We start from the raw sequence: 15,281 nt of genomic DNA, 5'->3' as shown, positions 1-15,281 counted from the left end.
TCGGCTCCTCAATTCCCCTAACGATTGGCTTTTGAATGTGTCACGTTAGGAGAAGGTCTTTCCCATGGGCCAATAAGCTCAGGCTTTGCCGCATGGGTCGCTGGGAGTTGTGGTTCCCACGGAACCACCTACCCAAGCCTGCCTGCAGCGCTTTAGTACCTTCCTCCACTTCTCATCGGTTCTCTTAGTCTAAGAGAGTTGGAGCCCTAGGGTCATGGTTTCATTACCTTGTTTTATTGGGGACGTGGGGTATCAGGAACCCCTTTTTTAAAAAATAATTTCACTCTTATTTCTTTTTTTTTAAATTTATTTTTTAGGTGTAGATGGACACAACACAATGCCTTTATTTTTATGTGGTGCTGAGGATCTAACCGGGTCCTGCCCGTGCTAGGTGAGCGCTCTACCACTGAGCCACAATCCCAGCCCCATGGAACTCTTTTTAAATCTGATAAAATCTTCCCAGAAAACTGTTCTTATCCTTTAACAAAATTTTGAGTATCAAATGAAGCTGCTTTATAGGCCTATGCAAATTACAAATCTCTCTTCTACACCTACTCCAAACTACCTGCCCATGGCCATAGCCCCTGGAGCTGGTGCTTCCAGCTATGGAAGATTGAGCCACACCTTGGAGCAGCTCATAAGAAATTTCAGATCCTGTTCGGCATGATACAGTTGACCATCATCTTTCCTGAACACCACAGTCAGTTCTTTTTCAGGGATGCTGATACCCATATATGTGATCTAGCCACCTGGGAAAATTGGAGTTGGGGAAATGGAGGACGAATACCTTGAGGGTTCACTCTGGGTACCTTTGCTTAGACTTTTCTCCCTGTACCTACCTTCCAGAGCCAGTTGACAGAATAAAATTTCCATCAATTTTTGGAACAATATATACAAGAATTGGGGGGGGGGGGGATTTTTAAGAGTCTCATTCAAACTTCAAGCAAATATTACCTCCTTCAAACAATTCTAGAGGCTGAGGGTATAACCCCTATTAGCTTAGTATGTGTGAGGACCTGGATGCCAGTAGAAGAAAAGAAAGGGGGAGGGTGTGGAAGACAGACAATATCTTTCTAGATTCCGGAAACTTCCCCCTTGTTGTTTTTGGGGTACTTGGGGTTGTACCCAAAGACTTAACTCACGCCAAATAAGCACTCTACCAGCCCTAGATACCTGGATTTCTTTCAGGTGGAAGTGAAGAGTAGAATTTGTTCACTCCTTCCACCTTGTTCATTACTTGATGCTGTAGCTGAGTCCTTAGCGTCTCTAACTCAGTTTCTGTTAAGACAGGGATCCTGTCTTAATTCAATTTGTATTCCCAGGGTGCATCTTGGCTTTAAAAAGTGAGAACCCAATACACGTGCGTGCGTGGAGTAGAACTACACGGGATAGTGAATAGGGGTTCAAGGTGGGTGGGGCAGAGTCAACAACTGATGTCCTCCCTACCCTCTGTCCTTCTACAAACCCACGAAGCCTAACTAGTTCAGACTCTATGGCGCTGAGAACATCCAATTAAAATGTTTCATTGCCGGCCTTCTCCTAGACTGTAGGACCAGGTTGACTCCCCAGCTTAGCACAGAATAGATGCTAAATAAATATGTATTGAATGCATGGATCAATGGATGGATATGTGGATGTGCGGGTGCCTGTATGTCTCGCACCCTCACCGCCCTCCGTGGCCAGTGAGTTAGTGACCCTTAGTCGGGCCAGGCTCTGGAGCAGCCGCGTCAGGGTCGCTTCCCCAGGGCCCCGCCCCGGCCGACCCCACCTTTTCGCGCAGCTCCACCCCGCCGCCCCCTTCCCGGTGGCCCCTCCCCGCGCAGGTCCCGACTCCAGCCGCACCTCCTCCGGCTCTGCAGAGGCGGCAGGGAGGCGAGCCGGAGCGCCTGCGGGGCCGGGCCGAATCCGAGCCGGGGTCGGGGTAACCGCGAGGACCCCCGGAGGCGGGGCCTGTGGGACCGCGATGGGCGTGGAGATCGAGACCATCTCCCCGGGAGACGGTACCGGGCGGCGGAGCCGGGGAGGAGAAGGGGTCCCGGGGCGGAGCCCGGCGGGCTGGGGTCTGATTCAGAGGGGTCGGGAGGGGACCGAAGTAGGGGCGGGCCCAGACGCTGGCGGCTGGAGGAGACCCCAGACGCGATTCTAGGGGGTCTGGGAGAAGATTCGCCACCACCCCCTTCCGCGCCCGCTCACCTAGGGGAATGTAGGCGGCGGCCCGCGACGGGGGTCTGCGGCCCGCCTCCGCCCCGGGGGCCGCAGCTGCCGCTGCAGGGGCTGAAACCTCTCAGTTACCCGCTACTGCTGACTTCCTAGGGTCGGGTTTCCGCTCCGCTTTCCCTACCTGCCGGGGAAGGACCTGCCTTGGGCTCCCTGCTGCTTGGGGCATCTCCTTCTAACGCGCCCCATCACACCCGGCCTCCCGTCTGGCGGCCCTGGGAGAACTGGGCAGCAGCAAGCTGTAGGGACAGAGCCAGTCTAGGAAGGGGAAGCGCTCCCTCCGCCACTTCACTGCATCACACTTCATCGTCCCCGTCCCACTCAGTCTCCCTGGCCATCCTGTCCATCGCCATGGCCTCCACGTTTAAGACTCGCAGCCCAGACCTCCGACCTGCTGCGTGACCTGCCTAGAGAGCCCTGTATACCTCAGAGTCAGCAAGTGCGGAGCAGAACTCGCGATCCCCACCACCTTCCCCACCCAAGAGTGCTCCTCTGGGTCCTCCTGTACCCTGTCTGGGAACAGGCAGCCTTCACTTTCCTAAGCTCTTGAATAATATTTGGTTCTGGGTGTGTAAGGAATAGCCAATTCTTAAATAAAATTTAATTAAAACCGAAAACTTCCTTGTCGGCAGGTCGTGACAAGCAAACTTTCTATTAGATGTTCCCTTTCCCAGGAAATTGGAGGGCTTTTTGATTCCAGGCACCCTTCTTGTTGAAAGGCAGTGGTGCCTAGAAGTCCCAGCCATGAGCCGCATCATCCCTGATGCTTCTTTAGCCACTCAGAGAACCTTGGTGCTGGGGTCCAGGGTGCATCTCTCCAAGCTTTGTCACCCTTCCCCCATCTCATAGCCTCTGAACTGTCCTCCCACCTTCAGTCTCACCTCCCTGCCTTCAGTCTGGTCTCTCTTCACACCCACTCCCCTCATTTTCTTCAGGCAGCCTGAGACCTCTTTTTAAAACGCATGTTTGGAGGCTGGGGATGTAATTCAGAGTGCTTCCCTCTCATGGGTGAGGCCCTACTACTACAAAAGAATAGGAGAGGAGAGAGAAAAATATATCTGACCAGGGCCCTCCCTCAGGCAGAAAATCTTGTCATGATTCTTTGCTCTCCTTCTGCAGGCACCCTGCCCTTAGGGGCTATTCTAACCTTCCACCCTAGAGCTTCTCTCAGTACTGTCCCTATGTCCACCACCAACTTTCCTCTAGCTTTGCCAAGCTGCTTGCAAGTTGTTAAACACACCACTCATTCAGCAAATATTTATGAAGCATGTGCTTGTGTGCTAGACCCTAGGGTTACAGCAGTCAAACAGACAGGGCTCTGGCTCTGGCTGGACTCTAGGCCTTTGAACATGTCTTACATGTTATCCCCTTTCCCAGAGTAGGTCCCTTTACTTCCTCGGGCAAACTCTTACTCATCTTCAAAGACCCAGTTGAACCCTTTTCTGCTCTGTGATGCTTTCCCTGGCTCCTTTAATCACTTAGTTGCTCCCTTCTCCTGGTTCGAAGAGTTTTTTCCTAAATGTTGGCAGAGTCATTATTCTCAGGTTTGATTATCCAGCCCAGTAGCTTTAAATTCCACCCAAATTTATGCCTCCAGTGCAGACTCTGCATCTGCCTACTTGCAGTAGAAATTCAGATGTCTAATAGGCATCTCAAGATTGCCACCCTCACAAATCTGTTCCTCCTCAATCTTTCCCATCTCAGGAAACAGCTCCACCACCCAAAACACTTGCCCAAACTTAAAATTCAAGCATCATTCTTGTTTTCGCCTTTTCCCCCATCTCCAGTCCATTTGCATGCCCTGTCAGCTCCACTTCCAAAATATGTCTCCAATGTATTTCACTCTCTTGTCAGCTGCCATCACTTTAATTCAAGCCACCATTGATTTCTTGTCTGGATTATTGCAACAGACGCCTAACTGTCCATCCCCCACAAAACCGCCAGAGTGATCTTATAAAATCTTAATTCAGATTATATCATTCTCTTGCTTAAAACCTTCTGGTGGTTTCCTGTTGCACTTAGTATTGAACTTGACTCTACAAGCTGCATGATCCATCTCTTTCCCACTTCCCTCCCTCCATCCAAATACCTAGTCTCCTATCAATTCTGCAAATACATCAATCTTTTCCTGCCTCAACATCTGTGCACTGGTTTCTCCTTCCCTCAAATCTCAGTTCAAAGTCATCTCCTCCAAGAGGCCCTCCTGGATTATCCTTTCTAAAATTGCCTATGATATTTCTCTTTATTTCATCACTGTGATTATTTTTCTTTTCTCTTTTCTTCTCCTCTCTCTCTCTCTCTCTCTCTCTCTCTCTCTCTCCCTCTCCCTCTCCCTCTCCCTCTCCCTCTCCCTCTCCCTCTCCCTCTCCCTCTCCCTCTCTCTCTCTCTCTCTTTTGTATTGGGAATTGAACCCAGGAGTGCCCTAGCACTGGTTTACATCCACAGCCCTTTTTGAGACAAGTTATCATCAAATAGCAATTTGTAATCTTCCTGCCTCAACTTCCAGAATAGCTGGGATTATAGGTGTGTGCCACCAAGCCTGGCTGTTTTTTTTCTTTCTTTCTTTCTTTTATTTTTATTTATTTATTTATTTTCCCACTGAGCTATATATCTAGCCCTTTTTATTTTTTGGGACAGAGTTTCACTGAGTTGCCTATTCTAGCCTTGAATTTGAGATCCTTCTTCCTCAGTCTCTTGAGTTGCTAGTATTATAGCCATATACACACTCAGGGGTGTATATTTTCTTTAAAGGACTTATCACCATCCGTAATTACCTTGTTTATTTGAGTATTGTTTGTCTCCCTCCATTAGAATGTAAACTCCAAAAGAACAGGGAACTATATCCCAGAATCAGGCACAGGCCTGATGCATAGTAGGTACTCAGTAAATAGTTGTGAATAATTTTACTCATCCTTGATAACAGTCATCATTCTATATAATCTAGGATCTATGAGTCTTTTCCCATAAATTCCTCATGAGTTCATATATTATTCTGTATCTCTGGAATCTAGTCCAGGCCTGGCATATACTAGCTTACCCATAAATGTTCTTGGAATAAATGAAGGAAAGCAAAAGGATCAAAGAAAGTGTGTGTGCAGGTGGGGCAGGCAGGGAGATTAGAGTTGAGGAAACCAATGGCATAAAGTTCAATTCCAGAGCCAAGCATAGTGGTGCACCCCTGTAATCCCAGCTGCTTGGGATACTGAGGCAGGTAGATCGTGAGTTCAAAGGCAGGCTCAGCAACTTAGTAAGACCCTAAGCAACTCAGTAGACCCTGTATCTAAATAAAATATAAAAAAAGGATGGGGATGTGGCTCAGTGGTTAAGCACCCCTGGATTCAATTCATGGTACCAAAAAAAGAAAAAAAAAAAAAGGGTTTAATTCCAAGCCAGAAGGTGATGTGATTAGTTCTGTCTCATACAAGGCATAGAGTCAGAACTGGGGCCATGGGCCAGGGACCAACTCATGATATAGATGGGGACATGGTCGGAATCACACTTGAAAGTCACAGGTGAGTTTTTCTAATACCCTACTCCTTCATCTTCCCTCGTGTCTCCTTGCAGGAAGGACATTCCCGAAGAAGGGCCAAACATGCGTGGTACACTACACAGGTAGGCCTCATTCTCTCAGCCTCACCAGCCTGCCACTCCCAAGGCAGGAAGGTCCTCTGAGCTCCTCTCCTGAGATGTCTGTCTCCAGATCAGGCCTGAAGCCCCCGAAAAAGAGGACTGTGACCAGTCTTCTTCTCTTCATACCACAAAGGCCCTCATGGTGCCAGCCCATACTTGAATCAAGCATCTCCAGTCCCCTTCCCTCACTGGGGTCAGAGTGGTCCTCTGACCTTCCTGATTTTTGTCTTGATAGCTGGAGGTCTCTCTGAAAGATTGGAGAGCCCCAAAACTCCCAGCAGACTCCCTTTTCATCCTACAGTATCATTCGAGAAGAGGAGGTTGGCCTAACAATTTCTTGTTTTCAGAAATACACTGCTTAATTCAATCTGCTGTTATCGGACACCAACCATGTGACATGCCTACTTTCACTGGGTCTGTAGTTAGGACCGTCACCTGGAGCCTCTGGTGCAGTGTGAGGGGTAGAATGTTGGTGGTGCTTGTCTCCCAGTACTGGGGGAACCCCAAGGAGGGCTCCATGTTTTTGCTATCTCCTCCTGGATGCTATGTATCTGAAGGCCAGGTGGGCCAAGGGGCATTCATTCTAGATGAGTTCTTCAGGATTGCTGGCAGGAAGATCATGAGCAGGTATTTTTCCAAGGGGGATGAGAGCTCTGCTTTGTGACCTGCTTCCTAATGTGGCAGACTCAGTGGGTGACAGTCACTTAGCATATAGCAAGCCCAGCTAAATTCCTGGGACATGTTGGATGGGGCCATTTTTAGCAGTTCTCAGGGCCAGTGTGAAGCACCAGGTTAGTTCTAGCAGTGCGGCTGTTTCTCAACAGTTGCATTGCCTGTCGCTGATGTCAGTGGACTGGGGCTGTTTTATCTCCTGGTGATGTGACCTAATTACCATGGGGCCTCTGGGCCCTCTGACCCAGGGAATTGATTTATCTGTTCTACGTGTTGCAGACAGACCAGTATTTATCAAATTACTGAAAACACAACATCCTTTTGCAAAGTCTTTTCACAGTACATATGTACTTTTCACAGGCAATGTGCATTAAACACTAACATCAGCTCCAAGTGGCTGGTATGGGGAGAGATTGATAAAACACAGCAGGGGACTATATGGGACTTTTATAAACTTTAAAAAATTAAAACTAATACTAGCAGCTTGGGAGGCTAAGGCAGGGGGATCGTAAATTCAAAGCCAGCCTCAGCAATTTAGTGAGGCCTTAAGCAACTCAACAAGAAATAAAAAATAAATAAATAAAAAAAAAGGATTGGGGATGTGACTCAGTGGTTAAGTGCATCTGATTCAATCCCCAGTGACCTCCACGCCCCCCCCCCCAAAAAAGTAGAAAACATAATCAATGTACAGCTCAATTATTATTATTATTATTTTTTTTTGCCGGTGGGGGTGGTGGTGGTGCTGGGGATCAAACCCAGCAGATGCTAGGCAAGCAAGATTATGTCTGTGAGATTTATCCATAGTTTTTTTTTTTTTTTTTTTTTGGTAATTCTTTTACAGGGTTTTCTTTTTTTGTACCAGGGATTGAACCCAGGGAAGGGTTACACTAAGTTACATCTCCAACCCAGCCCTTTTTATTTTTTGAGACAGGGGTCTTGCTAAGTTGCTTAGGGCCTTGCCAAATTGCTGAGCCTGACCTTGACTTTATGATCCTCCTGCCTAAGCCTCCTGAATCTGTGGATTATAGGCACATGCTACTGAACACAGCTGAACGTACATATCCCATCTTTTTTTTTTTTTTTTTTTTTTTTTTTTTGGTGCTGGGGACTGAACCCAGGGCCTTGTGAATACTAGGCAGGCTCCCATCTACTATTGATGAACATTTGGGTTGTTTATGGTTTTCAGTGGCTATGAATGGTTGCTGTGAACTGTTTTGTATTGCACATATGTACACATGGATATATGCTTCTACTGAGTATAGAACCAGAACTAGAACTTCTGGGGTACAGGATTACACCTCTGTTCAGTTTCAGCAGTATTGCCAAGCAGTTTTCTAAAGTAGTGCCAGTTTCCACTTCTGTCAGCAGGATACGAATGTTCCAGTTACCTCATGTCCTCACTACACTTGGTACTGTCAGGTTTTTGTTTCTGGACTATTCTAGGGGTGCCTTGTGGAATCTCATTGTGGTTTTGATTTGCATTTCCCTGATGAATAAGGAAGTTGAGCACTTTTTCATGTGCTTACTCGACATTTAGATAGCCTCTTTAGACTGCTCAAATGTCCTTTTTTAAAATTAGGTTGTTGGGAGTGTAACTCAGTGATAAAGCATGTGCTTAGTATGCACAAGGCCCTGCATTCAATCCTCAACACACAAAAAGCAAGCAAAAAAAAAATGTGTTAAAAAAATTAGATTTGGGCTGGGGATGTGGCTCAAGTGGTAGCGCGTTCGCCTGGCATGCGTGCGGCCCGGGTTCGATCCTCAGCACCACATACAAAACAAAGATGTTGTGTCTGCCGAGAACTAAAATAAATAAATATTTTAAAAAATTAGATTCTTTTTCTTATTGATTTCTATTCTTTATATATTTTGGATATACCTATCCCAAACATCTTTTCCCACTCTGTGACTTGCCTTTTTACTCTCTTCATGATCATTTAAGCATAAATTCCTTATTTAAAAATTTTTTTTAATTATATATGGACACAATCTTTGTTTATTTATTTTTCTGTGGTGCTGAGGATTGAACCCAGTGCCTCACATATGCGAGGCAAGTGCTCTGCCACTGAGCCACAAACCCAGTCCAGAAATTCCTTATTTTTATGAAGTCACAGTTACCAGTTTTTCTCCTTTATGGTTTATATTTTGTGTTCAGTTCAAGAAATTTTGTCTATATCTAAGTCATGAAGGTTCTTTTTTTTTTTTTTTTACATATTACCTTGTAGTAAATTTATTATTGTTGTTGCTGCTGCTATTATTGCAGTGCTAGGGATCAAGCCCAGGGCCTTGCTCATGCTAGGCAAGCACTCTACCACTGAGCTCCATCCTCAGCTTTAAATCTTATTTTTCATATCTGGATCTATGATACACCTGGAATTGATTTTTGTGTGTGGATTTGGTAGGGATCAAGGTTCGATTTTTCCCCCTATGGATATACAGTTCATCCAGCAACAGTAATTCACAAAATCACTATTTCAATCCAAAAAATTATCTTTTGTTTAATGCATTGCAGTGGCATCTTTGTCAGACTGAGTGACCACACGTATGTAGTCCTATTTCTAGATTTTGTCATTTGGTCTGAACTTGCAGCAATAGATATATGGTCCTAAGTAGATTTGGTTATAGGAAGCTTGGAGAGATTAGGGAATGAAACAGTCTATAAATGGAGTGTGTGCCTGTGTGTGCATATCCACAAATTTGTTCAAGTATGTGTCTGTGAATGTATGTAAATCTGTGTATCTAAATATTTTCTTAGCATCTGTTTGACCATCAGGGATTTTCTCCTGTGTGTGTGTGTGTGTGTGTATGTGTGTGTGCATAAGGAGCATGTGAGCATGCATAAGCAGCTCTGTGTATTTGAATATCTAAGCCACCTGTATGTATGTGTGGGTTTGTATTTGATGATCTTAGCATTCCTCTCTATATATCTCTAGGTAACCAGAAGGGTTTTTTCTTTTGCCTCATTTAAATCCCAGGGCAAGAGCCCAATTTATTGTACCCAGAAGGTAGGTAATAAGGTTCTTTCTCTAGTACACAAATTGTTTGAATTCGGAAGTAAAATTATAGATGTTCAGACACTAAGTTGGCAGAGCCTCCTGTGTTAAATATGGAAAATCTGAGACCCAGACAGAGGAAGTGATTTGCCTCACCTCACACAATGAGTTAGCGCCAGACTAAAGTCAGAACCCAGCGTCTGAATTTACAGGTCAGGTCTTCCTGTGGTTGCAAATTACATTTTGTAGTGGTCCAGGGACTACATGGAGTTGTGGAATTGCACTGTGTACAGAAGCTCTGATCTTTGAGAATCACCAATAAGAAGTGAAAATAGAAAAGCAGTTCTTGGGCCTTGGCCTGCTGGAAGGAGACCACACACATACATTAGGGATGACCAGGCTTCTGCAGTTAGAGAACAAGGAGTACTCTGAACTGCTGGAGACACTACTGGGGTGTTCTGGTGTCAGACAGTTCTGGAAGCTACCACTGATCAGCAAGGTCACCTTATAGTGTTCATTGCAGCAGGGGATGATGTAACCTTTGGGTTTTGCATTGTGAAAACCTTAGGAACCATAGATGAGATCTCAATCTAAGGCTAGAATACCTGAGAAAAGAGAACTTTAGGCTGAGGAAACTGCATGAAAACCTGTAAAGTGCAGAGGCATTTGAGAATGGTATGACCTAAATAGGACACAAGGGCAGGATGGATAGAAGAGATGGTCATGAGGTAGGTAATAGCCAGATCTTGAAGTGCCTGCAGGCAATGTAGGCATATGGAGTCTGCCCTGGTGAGCTATTAAAATATTTTTAGTAGAGGAGTAAGATGATCAGACTTTTGTTTAAAGAAAAAAAATCTATCTGCTTGTGGAGTAGATAATGGAACAGAGAAGTAGGATTACAACATAAAAACCATATAGGATGTTGTTCCTGTCAACAGGTAAGACTTAATGGTGACTCAGATCACAAGGTGGTAGTGACAATAGGAATAGAGAAAATAGATGGATTCAAAAGAGATTTGGGGCATGGTGGTAGTCTGTATATGGGAGTGAGACAGAGGAAGTGTCCAGGTTTCTTGCTTGGGCAAGAGGGCAGAATAGGAGGACTGGAGCAGCAGATTTGTGCAGAATAAGAATTCCATTTAGACATGTTGAATCTGAACTGGGAGTTAACTTACACCACAGCTCTTTTCCACCCTATTCTTGCTTTGACAGGAATGCTTCAAAATGGGAAGAAATTCGATTCATCCAGAGACAGAAACAAACCTTTCAAGTTCAGAATTGGCAAACAGGAAGTCATCAAAGGTTTTGAAGAGGGTGCAGCCCAGGTAGGATGAGGCTACTCATTAAAGGGAGCCTAAAGAGTTGGGGTGGAGGGTCTGGGCTCAGCACCTCCAACCTCTATCACAGACCAAACTACTGCTTTTACTCTGCTAGGGCATGGCAGCACCACCTAGTGTACTCCTAGCTTTGTGTCCTCACTCCTTTGGTTGCCAGCTTGCCTGCTTTTTGTCACTGGGGCAATATCTCAAGCACATCCTCCTAGGCTTGCTTGTTATTAGCTGAGGTGGTGAACCAACTGTCCAGGCCTAAGGCAGCAGAGGAGTTAGAGTGGGGTAGGCCAAGAAGGTATTTTGGTTTTGTCTTTTAATTTTTTAAAAAACAACCTTAGACATTGCAAAAATACCACAGAATGCCTGTACATTTTTTTTATCTAGCTTCCCCCAATGGTTACATCTTACATAACCACTGATAAAACACTATTAGCCAATCTACTCAAATTTTTTAATTATTCAAAATTCAAAAATCAACTTATTCAAAAATCACCAAGTGTTCCATTCATGCCTAGTGCATTTTTTTTTTTTCTTGGCAATACTGGGGATGGAACCCAGGGGTGCTCTACCACTGATCTATATCCCCATCCCTTTTTTTGAGAAGATCTTGCTAAGTTCCCAGGCTGACCTCATACTTGTGATCCTCCTGCTTCAGCTCCCAGAGTCACTAGGATTATCTGCATGCAATATAGGTAACTAGGATTACCTGGCAATGCCCAGTGGGTTCTAGACAACTATTGTGATGAACATTGGCTAAAGCTCTTCTTCCTTGTCTATGAAGCATATTACATTCCATCACAGTAGGCCTCTCCACCCTCACAATCTTGCTGTGGCCTCTAATCCCTGAACCTCTTTAATATGCTGCCTTGCCACCCATGTGTATAATAAGTAATGTGATTCTTTGAATGAGAGTGAGCAAATAAAAGTGTTTGGGCCATATTCTAATTGAATAACTAGAAATGTTTGTTAAATTAATAAATTTGAGACTACTTTGTGGATTATTGTCCCATAGTCATATCTGCAGTTTTGAGGCAGAATCCATATTTGTTATACTTAGCACAATTTCAACATGCCATATATTAAATTCATCTCAGATCTTCAGTTACCATGAACATGGTTTGGGAAAATGCCATAGTTATCTCTTTTTTCTTTTAAATCAAGCTGGGTCCTCTTTCTCCTCTCCCCATCTGCCCCCATCCCTGCTAGATGAGCTTGGGGCAGAGGGCGAAGCTGACCTGCACCCCTGATGTGGCATATGGAGCCACAGGCCACCCTGGTGTCATCCCTCCCAATGCCACCCTCATCTTTGACGTGGAGCTGCTCAACTTAGAGTGAAGGCAGGAAGGAACTCGAGGTGGCTGGAGATGGCTGCTGCTCACCCTCTTAGCCTGCTCTGCCACTGGGACGGCTCCTCCTGTTTGGGGCTCTTGATCAGTGTGCTAACCTCACTGCCCTGCGGTATTATCCATTCTTTCTGCCCAAATTGTTTGTCATTGTTCATGTGCATCTTTGCTTGAGGAAACTTCAGCTGCAAATCAACACGTCAGATTGTGCATTTTATGTGATGCATGTAGTAATTATTTCTGATCACAGACCACAGATTTCTTGTTTGCACAATCTACACTGCCTTACCTTCACTTAAGCCAGATACAAAAGGTGCTCAGACACGCAATGTACATGGTGTACACGAGGGACTTGAGCCAGTTACCTTTGCTGTCACTTATAAATTCTGTTGGCTACTCACTTAAACAATTGTCCTCTTTGGAAATAATATGTAAAATAAAGGCTCTGTGCTTGACAACTTCCTGTCCATCCTTCTTGTAGGTAGGAAGTGCCAAGTGCCTTGGGGAAAAGAGTAGAAAGGAGAGTTTCAAGTGGTTAGGAGAGTGGTAATACATTTAATACACAATGTGAGCACTGTCCATGCTGGGCCTTGTCTGCATACTTTTAAATAAATAAAATCACTGATCCTTTAAGCAACCCTGCAATGTAGATATTTCCTATTACTCATCTAACAGGCTCAGAATAACTAATCCCACAAGCCAAGCAGTCCATTGTGGGATTTATGCACTTCATGTGATCTTACAATTTCTGTTTGTTTGGACTATAGTAAAAAGGATAAGCTTCCCTTCCCCTAGATGGAAACATTTTCAGCATCTAAATAAATATAAGTGTATTAAAAGCTTGGAACCATACAAAACTCACATTGGGAAGATGCTTTTGAAAAGAATGTGTGATTCTGAACTTAGTTTCACATATACTGCTTGGTTTCATCCCAGATTTGCTCTTACATTAGGGAAATTATTTCTGAGATATATGATTCTGAACTTGTTTCCACATGTACTGCTTCTTCTTTTCCTTTTTCTTTTTTTGATTTGAGACAGGGTCTTGATATGTTGTCTAGGCTGGTTTCAAACTCCTGGATTCAGGTAATCCTGGCTCAGCTATTCACACAGCTGGGACTACAGGCACATGCCACCTTGCCCAGCTATACTACTTATTTCCATCAACATTTCCTGTAACAAACTGGAATCCCTGGTTAGATTTTAAAATCAGTCCGTATTGCTGTGGGTTATTTTATAGACCAGAGAAAGCGAGGACAATGTTCTTTTTGTTGGCATAGAGTGAGATAAGCTCTTGGCCATAATTAGTGATGACGTGGAGGAGGGAGGGGCTGGTAACAGTACCCTGAAGTTTCCTTCAAAGATACACTGATATATGTCACATAATGTCATATATAGGATACAGGGCCATGTCACCCTGGTTACTTCATCCAACCCTCTTGTCTCCAAGAGATTGTGGCTAATTCCTCTGCTGAGGGCCGAGCAGTTAATGAATAGGAGGTACTTAGGATGAAGAAAAAGAAGCAAGAAAGGGGCTATCTTCTTTTAATTACCCACAGTCCTGAACTCACCTTCACAGTGGGACCAGACCAGACAGAGGGTGTTGCACTTGTTAAAGGCTGAAGTACCTATTCTTCTATGGGGCAATGCCTTTAAAATGTCTTGGTTCCCTGTTACCCTTGATGAGCAAATGCCTATGATAATTTCTCAGAATTCAGCCTGTATAAAACACATACCCACATTTTTTTGTTATCACACCAACAGGATAACTAAAAATCACATCTAAGACTATTTCAGGTGCCCACTCTACATCTGCAATATAAAAGATGTAAAGTATTTATAGCCTAGGTGATAATAGGAGACATGCACCAAGAACTCCCTAAAAATCAAACACCATTGGCTAGTACCTGGAGAGGATATGCTAAGCTTTATAAGTAAGTTGAGAAAATGACCCATTTTACTGGAGCTCTTAAAAGATGCTGCAGAGCCAGGCATGGTGGCACACACCTGTAATGTTACTAAGGAGGCTGAGTTTGAGGTCAGCTACAGCAACTTAGTAAGATCCTGTCTCAAAATAAAAAATAAAGAGGACTAGGGATGTAGCTAAGGGATAGAGAGCACCATTGGGTTCAATCCCTTGTCCAGTACTACCAAAAAAAAAAAAAAAAAGCAGAATGTTAAGATACAGATGCTGAAGAGTCTGGACATTGTCTTGTGAGAGCCACTAAAAGTTAAACAGGGGAGTAATGATATCTGGGTCCTATCAGTTGTTTTCAAACAATGAATTCTCTATTCATACAAATTATTAGAAATAAGAGCTTTAGCCTAGAAGAAAGAAAAGCAGCTTGAGCACATGTGCCTGTGTATGTTTACATGGACATAATCACCCACTACACTCTTAAATACAGTTTGGAAAATTGAGCTTTAGGAGCCTGATACAGAAGATTTGTGGTTAACTATAGCCTCAGCTTCTGCTTCACAGTTCATAGTACCTGGCACATAGTAGGAACTTAATATTTGTTCACTGAGTGAAAGTTCTTGTTAACTACAGAATTTCCAAACAATTAGAAGAAAACTTTAAAATTCTTAACACTCTAAGTAGATAAGTCTAATTTCAGTTTTCCCTCAACAAAAAGTCTTTCAGAAAATTCTTTTTACATTTGTAAATAAAGTTATACCATACATTGCAAAACTTCTAAGGAATTCATAAAGGCATTCACAAGAAAATTACAGCTGTGGCTCCTTTTGTGTCTGCCCACCCCTCTTAGAAATGACTTTCTCTTACAGTGCTTTCAAAAAAAAAAAAAAAAAATTCAGCCATAATTAATAAATAGGACAATTATTTCAACAGTGAGTTTTGAAAAGACAGTTCAAAAAAGTATAGTCTATTTAAGTAGAATAGATGCTCTTTGTCCATTTAAATAATTTAGTGTATGTACTTTTTAAAAAATTTATTTTAGGTTTTAGTTATACACAAAACAATTAGTTCATGTTTTTCCATTTGGCTGCTGCCTAAACCATAAAAAGAAAATTATAGCTCTGTCTTCCCGAGCTGCCAAGCTATAATGAATGTGGTAATAACCATACTATTTCC

General features: G+C 43.8%; 1 protein-coding gene across 2 annotated transcripts; it reads left to right on the top strand.

The window, feature by feature from the left end:
* The first annotated feature begins 1,870 nt into the window (after positions 1-1,870).
* FKBP1B (FKBP prolyl isomerase 1B) lies at positions 1,871-15,000 on the top strand. 2 transcript variants are annotated; one of them, XM_081265308.1, is made up of 4 exons: positions 1,871-2,000; positions 5,783-5,830; positions 10,726-10,838; positions 12,051-15,000. In XM_081265308.1, exons 1-4 carry the CDS (start codon positions 1,964-1,966, stop codon positions 12,177-12,179), a joined length of 327 nt encoding a protein of 108 aa, XP_081121434.1. In that variant the 5' UTR covers positions 1,871-1,963; the 3' UTR covers positions 12,180-15,000. The 2 variants fall into 2 exon arrangements, with proteins under 2 accessions (XP_081121434.1, XP_081121435.1); XM_081265309.1 differs by having other exon boundaries at positions 12,006-12,192.
* Positions 15,001-15,281: the final 281 nt, after the last annotated feature.

This window comes from Spermophilus citellus, assembly GCF_964194105.1.
Source record: "Spermophilus citellus genome assembly, chromosome: 13".
Classification (NCBI taxonomy): domain Eukaryota; kingdom Metazoa; phylum Chordata; class Mammalia; order Rodentia; family Sciuridae; genus Spermophilus; species Spermophilus citellus.
This window is presented reverse-complemented; position numbering and strand designations above follow the sequence as displayed.

What these genes read in the sequence shown, in the direction of transcription:
- FKBP1B (XM_081265308.1), top strand. Translation starts at nt 1,964, where the DNA reads ATGGGCGTGGAGATCGAGACCATCTCCCCGGGAGACG. An exon ending in GACCATCTCCCCGGGAGACG is followed by an intron (nt 2,001 to 5,782) that starts GTACCGGGCGGC and finishes GTCTCCTTGCAG; the next exon opens with GAAGGACATTCCCGAAGAAG. An exon ending in ATGCGTGGTACACTACACAG is followed by an intron (nt 5,831 to 10,725) that starts GTAGGCCTCATT and finishes TTGCTTTGACAG; the next exon opens with GAATGCTTCAAAATGGGAAG.